The sequence below is a fragment of the Cystoisospora suis genome (genome assembly GCF_002600585.1).
Source record: "Cystoisospora suis strain Wien I chromosome Unknown contig_1083, whole genome shotgun sequence".
In the NCBI taxonomy this organism is placed as follows: Eukaryota; Apicomplexa; class Conoidasida; order Eucoccidiorida; family Sarcocystidae; genus Cystoisospora; species Cystoisospora suis.
Window position 1 is genome coordinate 39,376 of NW_027153884.1, and position 14,865 is coordinate 54,240.

General features: G+C 49.7%; 1 protein-coding gene across 1 annotated transcript; it reads right to left on the minus strand.

Moving 5' to 3' along the window:
- Positions 1-1,035: 1,035 nt before the first annotated feature.
- Positions 1,036-14,743, minus strand: CSUI_002605 (uncharacterized protein). Its single transcript, XM_068062805.1, has 8 exons — positions 13,550-14,743; positions 12,701-12,855; positions 12,017-12,127; positions 10,793-11,097; positions 8,003-10,459; positions 6,944-7,123; positions 2,589-6,359; positions 1,036-1,396 (listed from the first exon to the last, which is right to left on the minus strand). The coding sequence occupies exons 1-7, from the start codon at positions 14,415-14,417 to the stop codon at positions 5,435-5,437; spliced, it is 5,001 nt and encodes a 1,666-aa protein (XP_067925216.1). The 5' UTR covers positions 14,418-14,743; the 3' UTR covers positions 1,036-1,396; positions 2,589-5,434.
- Between the last annotated feature and the right edge of the window lie 122 nt (positions 14,744-14,865).

Genomic DNA, 14,865 nt, shown 5'->3' on the forward strand with positions numbered 1-14,865 from the left:
TCTCCAGGGAGTGGATGAAGGACAGACAATAACCTTTACTTCATATCTCTTAGAAGAGAAAGAGTCGTTGCAGAGACTTGACGGATGGTCGACATATCGGCATGGTCTTCGTTGACAGTGAATCCAAGTGTATCTTTCTTTCTTTTGCACTGTTTCTTCTTTCTTTTGCTTGTCTTGAGTTGTTTCTTTCCCCGTATTCCTTCTTTTCATCTTCTTGTTCTTCTGTCATCTCCTCTCTGGCTTACAGACGGGTATGTAAAGATCTTTTGCAGTCTGTCTTTCTGCTTTGTCCGAAGAGAAAGTGAATAGAGTCGTCTTGTGATGGAGTATTTGCATCCGAGGGGGCGTCGGTCGGTCCGTCTGTCCTCTCTCAATGTCCCCTCTCTTCTTCGTTCAGAGGAAGAAAACTCCGATGGATTTCTGTTAAAAATATGTCATACTTGTCCTGATACTGCCCCGAGCCAGTTGAAGGCACACGACATATGAAAACAGGAGGCAAAGATACATAGATGTCTGAAATACTCCCCTTGGCATGACGTGAAAGTGGGTGTATATACACTCCACACTTAGGCAGTGAGAAAGGGAGAGAGAGAGATGCCAGCCACTCGATAGCTGAAGTGAGCCGTGAGTAATGAATGAGTTGTCGCCACCATGAGGCGACTGAACGTGTTTAGATCTCCTCTTCTCATGTGACTCTCCCCTTGTGTCTTTTCAACCTTGTCTTTCTATTCGTTGTACTTCAACTATGTGCTGTTTATCTCTCTCTCTTCATGACTGCCCTCTCGCTTGGGTTCTGAACATGAGTAGGGAGGTGTGTGTCTGTATCTTTGTAAGTTCTTTTGTCAAGGAGACTGACTTATCATCATCTACTCATGTCTTTGTCACACCAGGTCGAAACCTCCGAGTGAGGTATCGAGGATATCGTCGTCTTGCGTACCTTGTAAAGAAGCAAGACAGCGCACATGTCGTGGAGCTCACTTTTGGACTTGTCCCTTCAGCAGTGCATTATCTCCATATCAAGTTGAATCATGATGACCGCATTCTCAGGTGATCTGGCTTCCTTCTTCGCCCCCTACCTCAGTTGAGGAGAAATACCTTTACATCGTTCATGTGTGTGTATGGGTTACTTACCTCTTCACATCTCTCTCTCAATCGATTTAGCCTATCTGTCTCTGTCTGTCTCTCTCTCTGTATCCATGGTCTCTATATCTATCTATGCCTTTATCTCTTTTCTATCTAGTCTCTCTATCTACCGATTTCTATCTATGAATAGCTCTATATACGTATACTCATCCGTGTTTCTTTGTCTCATGTACCTTTCATCAAAGTGGGCAACTCTCTGTCTAGCAGCCTCTTCTTCAGGATAAAAACCAACTCGTAATCCATTCCACGCCTTCTGTTGTGGAGCACAAAAGAAGGACAGGGGTGAACGGGGGACGCATTGAAGAAAGAGTCACCTTGGCAGTCCTCCCTGTCTTCGAACTTATTCCTAAAGATTCACACTTTTAAGGAGCACAAATACAAGAAAGAGTGCACCCATCAATCTTCCTCACCTTCTATTACTTCTTAGCCTATCTATCTCAGATCGATCTTTCTATCATCAATCAATGTATATATGTATTTATCTTCGAGCGATCTACCCATACGTCTTTAATATGCCTATCTGTCTATCTATCTTCCCAGGTGTTACCTGCCTTTAAAGTGACCTGACTGTCTTGTGTTGTAGTGGCATTTCTTTCTCTTTTCGTAGGTTTATGATACTAAAGAATCCTCCTCTACCTCGGAGTATTGTAAAGCGCCGTCATCTCATCCCACCTGAGGAATTCGAAGAGTTAGTCAAGTATGCGGGGCTTCCCGAAGATCGGCACGACAGTCGTCTCTAATTTTCGCCCGAGAACCAACCAACCTCGTAAGCACGCGGGCTTCGCTTTCACAAGGTATTGCCCCTCGGTCTCTCATCGTACTCCTCATCGATCAATCTCCCAGTCGATAACTATACATATATATATATATATATATATATGTATATATTTACATGTATGTACATACGTACGTAGTAGGTACGCGTGTAGTTTGTATTCAGATTCATCGTAGTGATGACGCCGGTAGAAGAGTGAGATATACCCTGGTGGGGTGAGTCTATCCCTCCCTCAGTCAAGAAGTCTTGTTCTTTTTCGTCATCTCTTTCTTTTGCGGTGATTGATAGGGGACAAAAAAGTCTGCCTTCTCACATTCGTACGTCCCTTTTCTTGGAATTCGTTCTCATTGTCAAGAAGACTTCTCTTTCCTTCATGTGAGAAACAACCTTGCGTTTTCACCTGCGAAGAATCGAACATGAAAGACTATCTTTGCTATCTATCTCAGAAGACCTTGCTCTCTTCTCTCGTACCTCCCTCTTTCAGTTGCTTTACTGCTCTTTTCCTTACGTCGCTTCTACTGCTACTCCTATTAGCACTCAGTAACGCACGGCTCCCGATCAACAAGATGGCCCGCTGCCTCCTCCTACTACTGCGGCGTGATCTATGGTAGTAATAGAAGAGAAACAAAATCTTCCGGAGATGTTTGAAAGTTCTATCTCTCTTTCTTACCGAGTTGTTCGAAGTCATGCTCGTCATCATTCGCGCCTGTCTGGCCTATCTTATCTTCGCTCGGAGACGACGTGAAAGGGAGAGAGTGAGGATATAGCTTGCTTCTCTCTTCTTGAACGAGAAATATAAACTTAGTTGATACAGAGAGACGGACTCGACACAGACTAGCAGTGAGGCTGTTTCGTTTGAAGACTTCCCATATACGATGCTTCTGTCTTACCTTCGACTAGAAGCACTCACTGGTCACTGAGTCAAGTCTATTTGCTTAATGACCAACCGATTTACTTGGAGAAAAAGACATGCACACGCATACACGTATACATGCATCGTACGTGTGTGTACACATATATTTACTACGCCTATGTTGTATATGGATACATTCCGCATAGCGACCAGGAGAGCTACCCTGATGCGTCGTTACACAGGTCGGTAACTATCATCTTATGCTCCGTAAACACCGCCTCTGACCAGCTGAACTCCACCAACGGTAAGAACCTTTTCGATGTTCTTCCCTCAAAAGAGAGACCGGGGGGCAGAGACGGCTTGTCCTATGTGAAGAAAAAGTCAGAGTGAACGGAGAACGTTGTAACGCTCCAGCGGCAATCATCATGTAATCCTAATACCTCTCTCTCGAGGGGGGTCCTGGGTTGCGTATCTTGCAATTTAGAGTTTCTTCTTCTTATGAGAGTTGGTTGCATGCAAGGCAGCGGCAGCAGGAGCACAAAACAAAACTGAAAACAATGGATGATGACGGCGACGTGTGTCTGAGGGGCAAGTCCCGTAGTCTCCTTACCCTTCAGACCCCTCACCCCCCCCCCACTTTGATTCTCCTGGAGTCCGAGTACCAGCATCTATCTATCGATCCTTCTCTGGACCCCTCACTAGAACAGAGTTGTTAGCATCGTCTCTATAGGGGAGAAAGGAACGAACGAGGACGGACACGAGAGCCGCCAGAATACAAAGAGGCTTAGCAAATTCAGGAGGTGGAGATAGAAACAGCAAGGCCGCCGCAACAAGGAACTCACTACCTCACGTAGAAACTGCGAATGAACAAGAAGTCGGAGTTGAGCTGTACCTTCAAGTATCCAACAGTAAAGAACAACAAAATCGCATATGTCCTCTCCAGTTAAATCGACAACTCGCGTACCTGCTACGACAGAAAAACGAAGTTGCATGCAGAAATGAACTGATCGGCCCACATTGAGCACGCCACCCCACCTCATTGATGTGCATAGACCAGGACAAGAGCCTACATGTATACATATCCGCGTGTGTTTGAAAAGAGACCGATCCTCCCCCCCCTCTTGGTATCACATCCTCTTCTTACACCTGCATTCTGGTAAGGGCATGCTGATATCCTGGGTAACCCAGCAAACGCCGTAGAAGGAAAATGCACGTCAAGTTTAAGCCTTCAACAACCGAAAGAAAAGACATTCCTTGTCCAGGACTGCATGCCCGCTCGTCAGCCAGATTATACCCACGCCGCCTCCCCTCTCTCAGGCCCATCAGGCGGTCGCCGTTACGGGCATCACGTGCCCCACAACACTGCTAAAGAAGAGAAAGCTTTTCGAGCCAATAAAAACAGACTTGAATTACACACATGGTACAAACAAAGCATTCAATTCAGTTGCTGTACGGCAGAGCAGCACAAAGAAGATAACGGAGAAGATTCGCACACCGAGAAAAAAGACTAGATTCCTTCTCATGCTTTGATCAGGCAAATTTCTCTCTCCCCCCTCCTTCTCCATCATAACTGGATCGCCTTTAGAATGCGATTAAAAGAAAACAATCTTCCGCTTTCCTGTCGGTGAGACCTACCAACATGGAGGAAGGGGGGCCCGGGAGAGCGCCTGAGTGGCCGTGACTTTCGTTTCTGTCCTCCCGATGCGGAACAAACGTCTCAACTAACAGAAGGACTCCACATGAACAAGACGCTGTGCATGGACCTGCAAAATCGCTTCTCCTAAGAACAACCTGAACTCTGCGAAGTCCCCAGTGTGAGATGAGAGTGCATGTCGAACAACTCCTCTTGTCTCTTCCTTCTGAACTTCTTCGTCCGCGTTTGCGTGTACGTACTTCACACACTCGTACACACGCGTATTTCATGTATGAATGACGCTTTCGCAAAGCATACTTACAGCAGGTCGGAGACAGCTCTGCCATACAACTTCATCCCTGAGTGTCGCCGAGAGGGAGAAAGCGGTGGGACAAAATGATCGAATCAGTAAAGGTCACACACGGCACAGTGGTTGGTGTGGTAGTATCTAAACACTAGGAATATGATCGAACAACTTTACTCGGATTTCCATAGGACAGGTGTCATTAGGTATGTATACTGCATGCACGCAAATACTTATGAAAAAGACCCAGTGTGAGACAATACATACGATATTGTAGCCCACCTCCCCGTCTAAAGACTAGAGGTCTCTGACTAGGCCTTTCTTGTATGCGAAGAAGTTATCGACACAGAGAGTTTCGATGTTCCGAAGACAGAAATACTGCCGAGCTTGTATGGTGACGTCGACTGTCATCCCAGGAGACTTTTATCCCCCGTCAGTCTACTCTGTCACATGTCTGTCTTTGAAGCGAACCTTTTCTGAAAATCCTATGCTCTACAATGCTTGGCACATCTCTGCCTGCCATGCCTTCACTTTCTCTCCAAAACGACTACTAGTCTCCCCACTCTTATAGCTCACTCGCGAGTCTACCTGAATCGTCCGCGTGACTTGTGAGACCATCTACGCTCTCTATCCTTCCTTCATGAGGCAAAACCTTGTTTCTCTCTATCTCCGGCCTTATGAAAGTAAACTCCATCTCAGAGCCCATGGTCCTTCCCTTTCTTGTCTTTAGTTCTTCTTGTTACCTTTCGTCTCGCCTTTCTTCTTCCTCCTCTTCTTTGCAGTGCCATCTCCCCCACCCCCGTTCTTCGCGGTTTCTTTCTTCTCACCTTCATCCTTGTTGATTCCCTCCTTATCCTCTCCGTCCTCTCCCTCGCTCGCCTTCTTACGACCATCCTCACCTTTCTCGGTTTCTCCCTGTGCCTTCTCCTTTTCTGATGTGTTTTTCTTTGTCTCAACTCCATTCGTCAGTGTGGCTCCAGGAGAAATCTGCGTCGATCCTTCCTTCATCTTCGTACCCCCCTCGCTCACACCTCCAGCTGCTGAGCGACCCTTCCCTTGAGGCGACGACTTCCGACGCAAGGTCCCAGTTTCTGCCTGAGGTAGTAGATCTGCTTCGCTCCATCTCCGCTGCATGGCTGCACTATTGAAGAGTCGTTCCCCCTCAAAAGGATCCTGATCTGTTGTGATGACCACGATTATCCGCTTACCACGCATCTCGCTAGCGTAGAGCCTAGGCACCACTCTCGCTTCCATGTCTGTGCCAACTTTCTGGACAAGATCTTCGAGAGTGCCACACTCCTTCGCGGCTTCTCCCTCTCCTGCCGTTCGACCTTTAACAAAGACACGTGCCGAGTTAGTGCCATAGTTAACCTTGCTGGACGTGAGGTCTGGAATCTCCTCTCTCCACCACTGAGGCTCCTTCGTTCGTCGGCGCGGTAGAGATGCCTGTCCATCGACTAACTCAATGATCGAAGATGCATTCTGACCGACTTTAACTGAGACATGAGCAATCCAGTTGGACTCCTCTGCAGCCCCTGATGTCCGACCCCACAGACCAGCTTCAGAATGCGCACTTTGCATTGCGGAGATCGACACTTGAAGCTGTGGAAAAGCCTCCGCTGCCTTCGCTCGCGCCTTCTCCTTTAAACGTCTGAACCAAGGAAGACACGAAGGATACCTCGGCCAATAGCGCCGGCATGACTATCGGCGATCAGCCAGTCCGCGGGTAGACGCATATGTCGTACAGTGCAACTGATCGTAAACTGAGCTAGTTCCGGGCTCTGTGCCGTACCATACTGAGAGAATCCCCTGCCTAAGCAAAGTTTCGTGTGCTCTACTGCCTTGGCCCCCCCCGGCTCCTCCGTTCACTGTACTCTTTTCTCCTTTGCTTAGTTTCATCATGAAGAGTAAGAGTGAAAGAAGAAGCCGGGCCCGTCGGTGCCTTTTCACCACGCTGCAAAGACACTTCAAATGCAGAAAGGAACACTCCAGCTATAAGACTAGTGTTGAGTATCTGGACTCGACGTGTCCGGTAGAAGAATAACAGTAGGAAAGAGACCCACGATAGGTGCTGAAGCCACCGATAACGCAACGATAAAGAGTTAGTCTATTGACATGTGTAATAAACAACGCAGCTGAGTAGTAGGTACAAAGAACATACACAAAGGATCTATGCGCGAGTAGACAGGGTGAGAAAGAAAGGGAAGCCGGGACTTATACACCGGAAGGACATACTGAAGTCGTGATTGAGCTTTCGTAGCATAGTAGAAGCCAGCGACAGCCGCCATGCCTGCAGCGGGAAACCCCAGGAGGTACAAGGAACGCTCAAGGACGGAAGGAGGAGGTATGGCGAACTTGGGAGGTCCTCGAGAGTTGCACGATCCAACTTGGACACGAAGAAGCAACATGTTATTCCTGAAAAGAAAGCAAAGAAGGTACGATACACGGCAGAACAGTCAAGGTCTTTTGAGACAAACTGATTGGCTGGCATGACTCCAAGAGGGAAAGAGGCCTACGTCCAGTCTATCTCACATGCCAAAGACAAGTGATACCTAAGATCGACCTTTTGAAACCTACGCACTCGGGTGCCGCCACGGCATCTTTGAAACGGGCAAATTTTGGCTATCGAAGTAACAGTGAGCCGGCACACACTCTCACGGCAACAAAGCACTCCCGCTGGACTAGTCGATCCATGCAAGCATGCACGCTTATCGCATGACTCCGCGTTTGCACAGAAGAGTCCCGCTAGGTCCCTCACACCGGCCACGGATTCTAGCTCTTTCAAGGCACGAAAGGCCGGTGCGCGGTTGAGTACATACCGCACGGGTTGAGGAGATACTGCAAGAAGCTTCTCACGTTGTTTGGGGGCACTGCATCTCCCTGTTTCCACTGGAACGGCGTGGGGGAGCTAGGCATGACACGTGCATTGAACAAAGAGAGCACGTGTCCCCTTTCTTCTTCATTGATACTGCTGGGCAAGAAGAGAATCCGGGGACTGTTCTACTAACAAAGATTCGCTAAGTGGCGCAGCAGCCACCGAGGTCTCTTGGAGTCGAAGAAAGACACTTTTTCAGAGAAGACGACAGGGAAGACTCGAGGACCCACACCAACTCCAGAGGCAAAGAGGGGCTGCACTGACAAAGACGTCGCACAGCCGGCCATGCCCTTCACCTGTATGTAAGCCTGTGCCCACATTGGCACGACGAAGCAGCTCGCGCAGAGAGGCTATCTATCTATCTATCTGACGGACACAGGGTATGAAAGGAAGAGTGAGACCAGGGACTGCTTCCTTACTGAAAGAAAGGAGTCACGGGCAAGAACAACGGGGGTGGCACCTTCGCATACACGGTGAAGACCTCGATTTGATGGTCTTCGAGTGTTTTCTCGTAAAGGATGTCCCCCCACTGTGTTGGGCTTGACACAAAGAGTTCTTGCTTCATAGTCATGAGTTGTCTCCACACAGGAGCCTCAAGACCTAGCCTCGTAAATGCCTGGAGACCTCCACAGCTGACGCCTGGGGTGTTTGAGTCAGTAACCGTTTTCGAAGTGCTCTCTCCAGCCATAAGGCAAACTGCGTCCAAATGAGATACTAGCTCTTCAACCATCATTCGGGTCAGCTGGTGTCGACGTAACTCCCGGCCTTTCCCCCCTAGATAGCGAAGCGCCAAACCCGATGTTCGAGAGCCGAGATAAGCCAAAAGAACTTTTCGTTGTCGTGAAGGGGGAGTCGAGGCAGCATTTCTTGTCTCCGAAAGGGAAGACGAAGAGGGGGAAAGAGATGATAAAGCCTGAGCTCTCACCTCTCCAGAACGGAGGGGTGACGGAGCACTGCTGTCTGTCTCATGTCCTTTCTGAACCGAGTGTCCTGATGATTCTCCACTCGTTGTTGAAGCTTTCATCCCTACATCGCCTTTTACTTCTGGTTCCCCCGACGGCTTCTCAGATGAACTCGGGCCTCGTTCTCCTTCTCCTCCTACACTTGACTCCCTGTCAAGTTGGCCTCCCGGCATCCGGAACGAACCCCCGTAAAGCCTTGGTACATGCGCGCATTGGGTAGGGACGTCACCCTCTACAACGTTGAGGCAACACAGGAACGGATTGAAGGCGGCATAAGAAGATGAGCTCTTACCACCCGTTCTCATCACCCTGCTTCCCCCCGACTGTAATGCGCGGTTCTTCGCAATCTCCTGTTGGACCCGTGCCAGCATTGCTAGTCCATCCTCATTCTTAGGCGGGTTTCCTCCTACCGGCTCAACCTTACTCAGAGACCGTCTCACCTGGGCTACCCCAGTCCTTGACGATACCGTTGTTCTACGCCGGAAGACCGACAAGAGATCACCCCTTGCTGTTGTTCTGGAACCAGGAAGGGACTGTCCTTCTGAGCCCCCCTCAGGTCGAATACCGTGCTGTAGTGGCTCTAAGCTTGCGTCAGCCCCCGCGACGGGAGCAACCGGTGAGAAGGATGGGCGCAAACTAGCAAAGGCTCGTGTAAATTGCGCACCATACTCTGAATGAGGAATCATCGGTCCTAGAACAGTAGCGGGGGGTGAAGAAGGATATCGAGTAGGGACAGGCGTGACTTCTCCTGTTGACTTGACAAAGAAAGATTCTATCAGCAACTTATCTACGCGTAGAACGTAATAACCTTCCTTTGCTGGCACATTACGAGCTACAAACGACTCTCTTCTCTTGACGGTACCCGTATTCTGTAACGTTCCTTCCTCTTGATTCGAAAGAGTGCTCGTGTTCACCCCGGCATCTTGCCCGGCTAGGCCCTCTACAGTCCGGCTGTCATCATGTCCCTCGCCTCCTTTCATGATCGTTTCGCCTGTCTCATCCGGAGACACACGTGAAGATTCCCCTGGCGTTCTCTCCGTGGATATTGACGACGAGAAGGAGCTGCTGCCTCCTTGGACCAAAGGAGAAGCCTCATAATGCTTCAGAACGAGGTGCTGAAGAGTAAACAAGGGTGGAATAATGCTGGATTTCGGTTTCTCAGAGCGCGCCCACTGAATGACCTTTGATGGGAGGAAGTGACCCGTGCCCAGCCAAGCATCTAGTTCAGCGGAGATCGAGTCCATCTCCTCCTCGCATCCCTGGCAGCCCCACTCTACCCCGGCTGGCGTACGCACAAGCTTCTTTTTCTCATCTCGTCTGAAAAAATCGGAGTCAGTAGACCGGATAGTACCGTCTTGTAGGTGGGCCTCCGGTACTCTCAGACCTAGCTTCTCATGGTCAACACCACCTCCAAAAGAGAAACTCTCAGCTGGCGAAGGAGTACTATTCGACGGTGTCTCCTCCCCTTCCCTTTGTGTACGATCTCCTCCGTCTGTCTCTTCCTCTTTCTGTCCCAAAGATTCATGCACATCGGCGCTCGAAGACGCGTCTCCTCCATCTGATTGAGTGTCTGTTCCACTCTGCACGTCTCCAGTCTGCATGGTACCATCAGCGCCAGCGTGTGTTGTTGAACTCGAGGCTGCCCTGCCTCTTCCTTCTTCTCCCTCCTCCTTGGTCGCTATTGTCTCGAGTTTCGTCAACGAGGGAGGCTCATCTCGTGCACCAGGGCTATCGGACTGGGGGGCAGGCTCTGAAGAGAGAGGGCCCCCAGGCATCACCGCCTGAGATCCATCCTGACCGCCAAATATCTTATCAGCCCTGCTTGCTTCCGCTATTGTTCCTGCCATTTCCTTCATATCAGACAGGCTCACTGGACGAGGAGGTAAAGGCGCAGTCACCACGACAACCGGGAGCCTAAATCACAAAGACACATCATACCGCAGCTATGCTATTATCCGTTCACTGCCAAGCAATGCCCTCGTACCACGTGTCTAAAAGGCATGCTACGCGATAGTGTGCGCGCTCCTCACTTCCTACTCTGTAAACTCAACAAGTCCCCGACGACACCTTTACGTTGTCTGTTGTCCTGTAAGAACCTCTCAACAGTAGCGGAACGATCGGATGACATTCACGACCTTCGACGCGGTCGGAAAAACAACCGCGGGGGCGCATGCGCAGAAGACCGCATTCACACAGCATCGACATGTTTTCACACACCCCTTCCCCCTGAAGACTGAAGAAGCTTACACGTCCCAGGTATCTTTCTTTTTCTTGTCGATCAAGTACAGAAGAAGATCCAGCACCTTCTTCGCATCACTCTCTCGATACACGGAGCTGGCATCAAGAATTCCAAAGCCCCGACGTTCCATATCTTGGATGGCGTCTTCCACTGTTGTTGATAGAATCCTTTCCTCTAGATTCAGCTCATTGATACGGCTTTGCTCTTTCTCCTTTAACTCTTGTAAACGCCCCTTCAGGCGTAAATCTTCATGATGCATCGTCTCGCTAAACAGCTCTTCTAGTCGTACTCTGAGTGAAGCTATATCACTTTTCTGAAGAAGAGAGAAAAGAGCCATTAAAAAACGCTCATGGAATAGACGCGCGCGCTTTCTACACAAGCTTTCAAGGCGCCTTTTTGCGTCAACCAAATAGACACTTTCAGACTTTCTCGACTGAAGAACCTACAATGCTACATTGAGGGCTACTTCAAGCAGATCCACACAAATTCCAGAAAGGACGGAAAACGTAAGACAGGCTGCATGGCGTTCTCCAAATGACACGCGAGAAGAGGGTCATTTACATGCGAATGTGCTACCAAGGTAGCAAACGGTGGTCTTTCCTGTTGTATGCGAAGAGCCCGTCTGCTTGCTGCCTAAACAGGCATGTCTATCTGCGAGAGTGAAGACACCTCAATACCGGAGCTAAAGACGCAAAGCTTAGAAGCATATTGCCCGACGGAAGGACTCTCTCTCTGTCCAGCAAAAACCCTCCTGAATCACACACCCACTTACAATAACTGCTCAGCTAGGAAACCTCGGAAGAAATGGCAGCGAGTCTATAGAATATCACCAAGCGGAAACGCCGCTGGTTACCCAAGCGCATACATCAGCCCACTCCGCAGATGATACATCGGAGAGAAAAAGACAGGAGGTCAGATCTTCGTGCCTCTAAAACATTCAGACCTTCTCAACTGTGAACGACGGCTGTTAATCGAAGCCGGAATTCTTTGACCCTAACTCCCAAAAGGCACATTCCATACGTATATATATATATATATATATTTCATTACTCGTTGTGCATGTCTATGTGTATTCTGGGATCACATATATATATATATATGCATATATATGCATACATGTGTACGTGGCCATTTCCCCGGCCTGGCCTCCGTGGCAGGAGTAGAAGAAAAAACTGCCAAGCAGAGACGCTTTGAGTAGCGAGCTAGAAGGCAGAACAGGCGAGAGACCTTACGTAACGGCTGACGGCAGAATTAACTCTCCTAGGCATCTCGGCTAGTTCCTTTGTGATGTCCAGCGCAGTGTCGGAGCCGCTTGCCAGCGCAAGTGATAGATCCAAGACGTCCTGTAGAGACCCGCACGGGCAGAGCGACGGAGAAAGTATAGCTCCGAGAAGAAGACAACGAAAGCACTGAGCGATGATGAAGCTATCGTGCTGACTAGCTAGTGTGTGAAGAAAACCCGCTGTTCTTGCACTCAAGAGAGCATACCAAAAAGAAGTGTATCAGAACGAACGGCGGCTCCCTCGACCAGCCAGAGTGAATTCCTGAGACAACATAAACATTACTCCTAAGCGTTCATGTTTCCCGTCACCCGCAGAGTACAGCCCAGCGCTTTGTTTACAATGTGGTGAACAGCGGCACAGCGCTGAAAATCCCCAATCTCCTGTTTGAAGCTCGGAAGACACCTCTTTCTCTAGAAGAAAAATGCCCACATACAAGACCACGTGTGACGGGAAATACTCCACTTACACAGCCGAGCATGCAACGGCTGCTCCGAAGAAATTCAGAGTACATACACACGTGTGCTTATTACACTTGATTCAAGTCCCTTATTTCCCCGTCGGAAAAGAGCACGGCACGTCCTAAACCCTTCAGATTTCTCCCTCAAGCCACCGCAAAGACATTCGCGCGCTTACCCGCCGAATAGGAGTGAGCTGCTGCTCAACAATGGCCTCTAGCTGAGACTCGAACAAAGTGCTATTCGTGCGAACAAAAGTCTCGATGCGTGAGTCGAGAACGCGAACTCCTTGATGTAGTTTTTCCATCAAAACTCGAGACGGAAACTGAGGCCCTGTTTTCAAAAACAAAAAGAGACGAGACAGCTCATCTTTCCATATACGTCACCATAGCTGGATCTCCGTGCGGAAGAGCATAGAGTAAAAAGACATCTTGGGAGCCCCAGCAGCACTCTACAGAGAGCATGCAAATGAGACCGCTTCAGAACCTAAACACGGATGCGAGGGATAGCCGCATAACAAGAGGAGAACGATGCGTCATGCGGCCTGCGAGAACTCCCTGTAAGAGATGACGAACGGGCGTACTATCCTTAGAGCACCAGCATTATCTGAAGAAGAATGCCGGTGAAAGGAACTGAAGCCCGAGCGCCAAAGAAAGTAACCTAACCACCACCCGCTCGCTAAAAAGCGAGGTTTCTCTGCGGTCAGCGCCGAGCTCCTTGGCGTCTTTGGAAGAAGTCGCGCTCTTACTCCCACCCGGACAAGAGATTAGGAGAAAACAGTTCCACAGGCAATTTAACCAAACACGTGGGCGATAACTCATGGTTATAGTATAGTAGATTACGGCAGAAAGATTGATCCGTCTCAAATCATCTCGATGCTACTAAAGCGTCACTCGCAGAATCCTTCAGATGGACCGAGGTCACATTAAATACAGCAGAACATATTGCTCTCAGCCAGCCGGAGCGTACGGCAAGAACATAGCACGCAAAAAAACCTGGACTGGCGTCTGTCATTCCCCCTCCTTACCGCCGACAACGAGTTTTTCAACGGCGGCCACACTCTTCTGTGGTCTCAAGTCCATAAGGGCCGAACGGTATGTCTGCAGATCATCGTCGATGCCAGTAAGCTGCCTCTGAAGCCAATCAGTGTCCTCAGAAATCTTCGAGACTTGCTTCTCTAAAGCGGCTGCGACCTTCTTTACTACGGCCGACTGAGCATCCGGATTCCAATCCTCTCCTATTCCCATTCGGCCGCCTAGCACGCTGGGCACTGCAGGTACAGAATCTTGACCCTGTACGTCTCCGGCGGCTCCATCAGAATTCCCTCGCATCGCAGTCCCCGAGGCAAATGGACGCTGGGTGTCCACCCCACGACGATGGGCATCATATCCTCTCGGGTGAGTGCTCGTCAAACGAGCCAGGGTGTCAGTTCCCGCTGTCTGTTGCATTCCGTTAGCACCCCCCGGCTGTCCGTCCGTACGTACCAGGTGACCTGAAGGATTCGCCGATGAAACGGCTGTCGGGAGAGAGAGACCCACAACGCTTGGATCAAGGCCGAGACTGTCTGTCAACCAGAGACGGAAAGCATCCGGCTGGTCGGCAGGGGGAGACCGCATCAAGACAGACGAAGCGAAACGTGGGCAAGATGATGCAGAGAAAGACGCCCGATCTCCATTGCTTGAGACTGCTGGAGGTGATACAGTGTCATCTGTGAGAGATGTTGCTAAGAGAATACGGTCACTATTTTCCGGGTTCACGGTAGAACCAGAGACATGGGAAAGCCCCTTCCCCCCAACGTCACCCAAAGTATCCTTAGAATCAGGTTCATCAGGAATACTGCTGGGCGCTGAATATTTGCGAGATGCGTCTTTCCTTTCTTCACTCTCTTTTTGCATCTGTCTTTCTCCTTCTTCCCAAGATCTCCCCTCTGAGTCCTGCGACTTCGAAGGAGAGCTACGGTGCTCCTTCGTCTGACCCGATGGAACTCCTGCATTGTCCCCTGAAACTGCTGCCGACCCCGATACACGGCTGGCATCTACAGAGGCCTTGCCTGCTTCCGAGCTCGGAAAGGCTCCCCCAGCGGAAGGGCGCCATGCCGCTCTGGCTGGTCTCTCTTTCCCTGAGCCGGCTACGAGGTCAGAAGCCACTACAGCGTTGAAGAGCCCACTCCCTAGGAACAGTGAGCCAACAGAGGGCCCTAATGAAGAAAAAGCTGCGTACGCTGTAAAAAAAGATGGGTCAATAAAGAGCGAATGGAGGCAACACACAAGGACTGAAACAACAACAAGAGAGTTCAAGCGGCCAAGATCATTGTGCAGTGGACGAAAAGGAGAAACACTACGG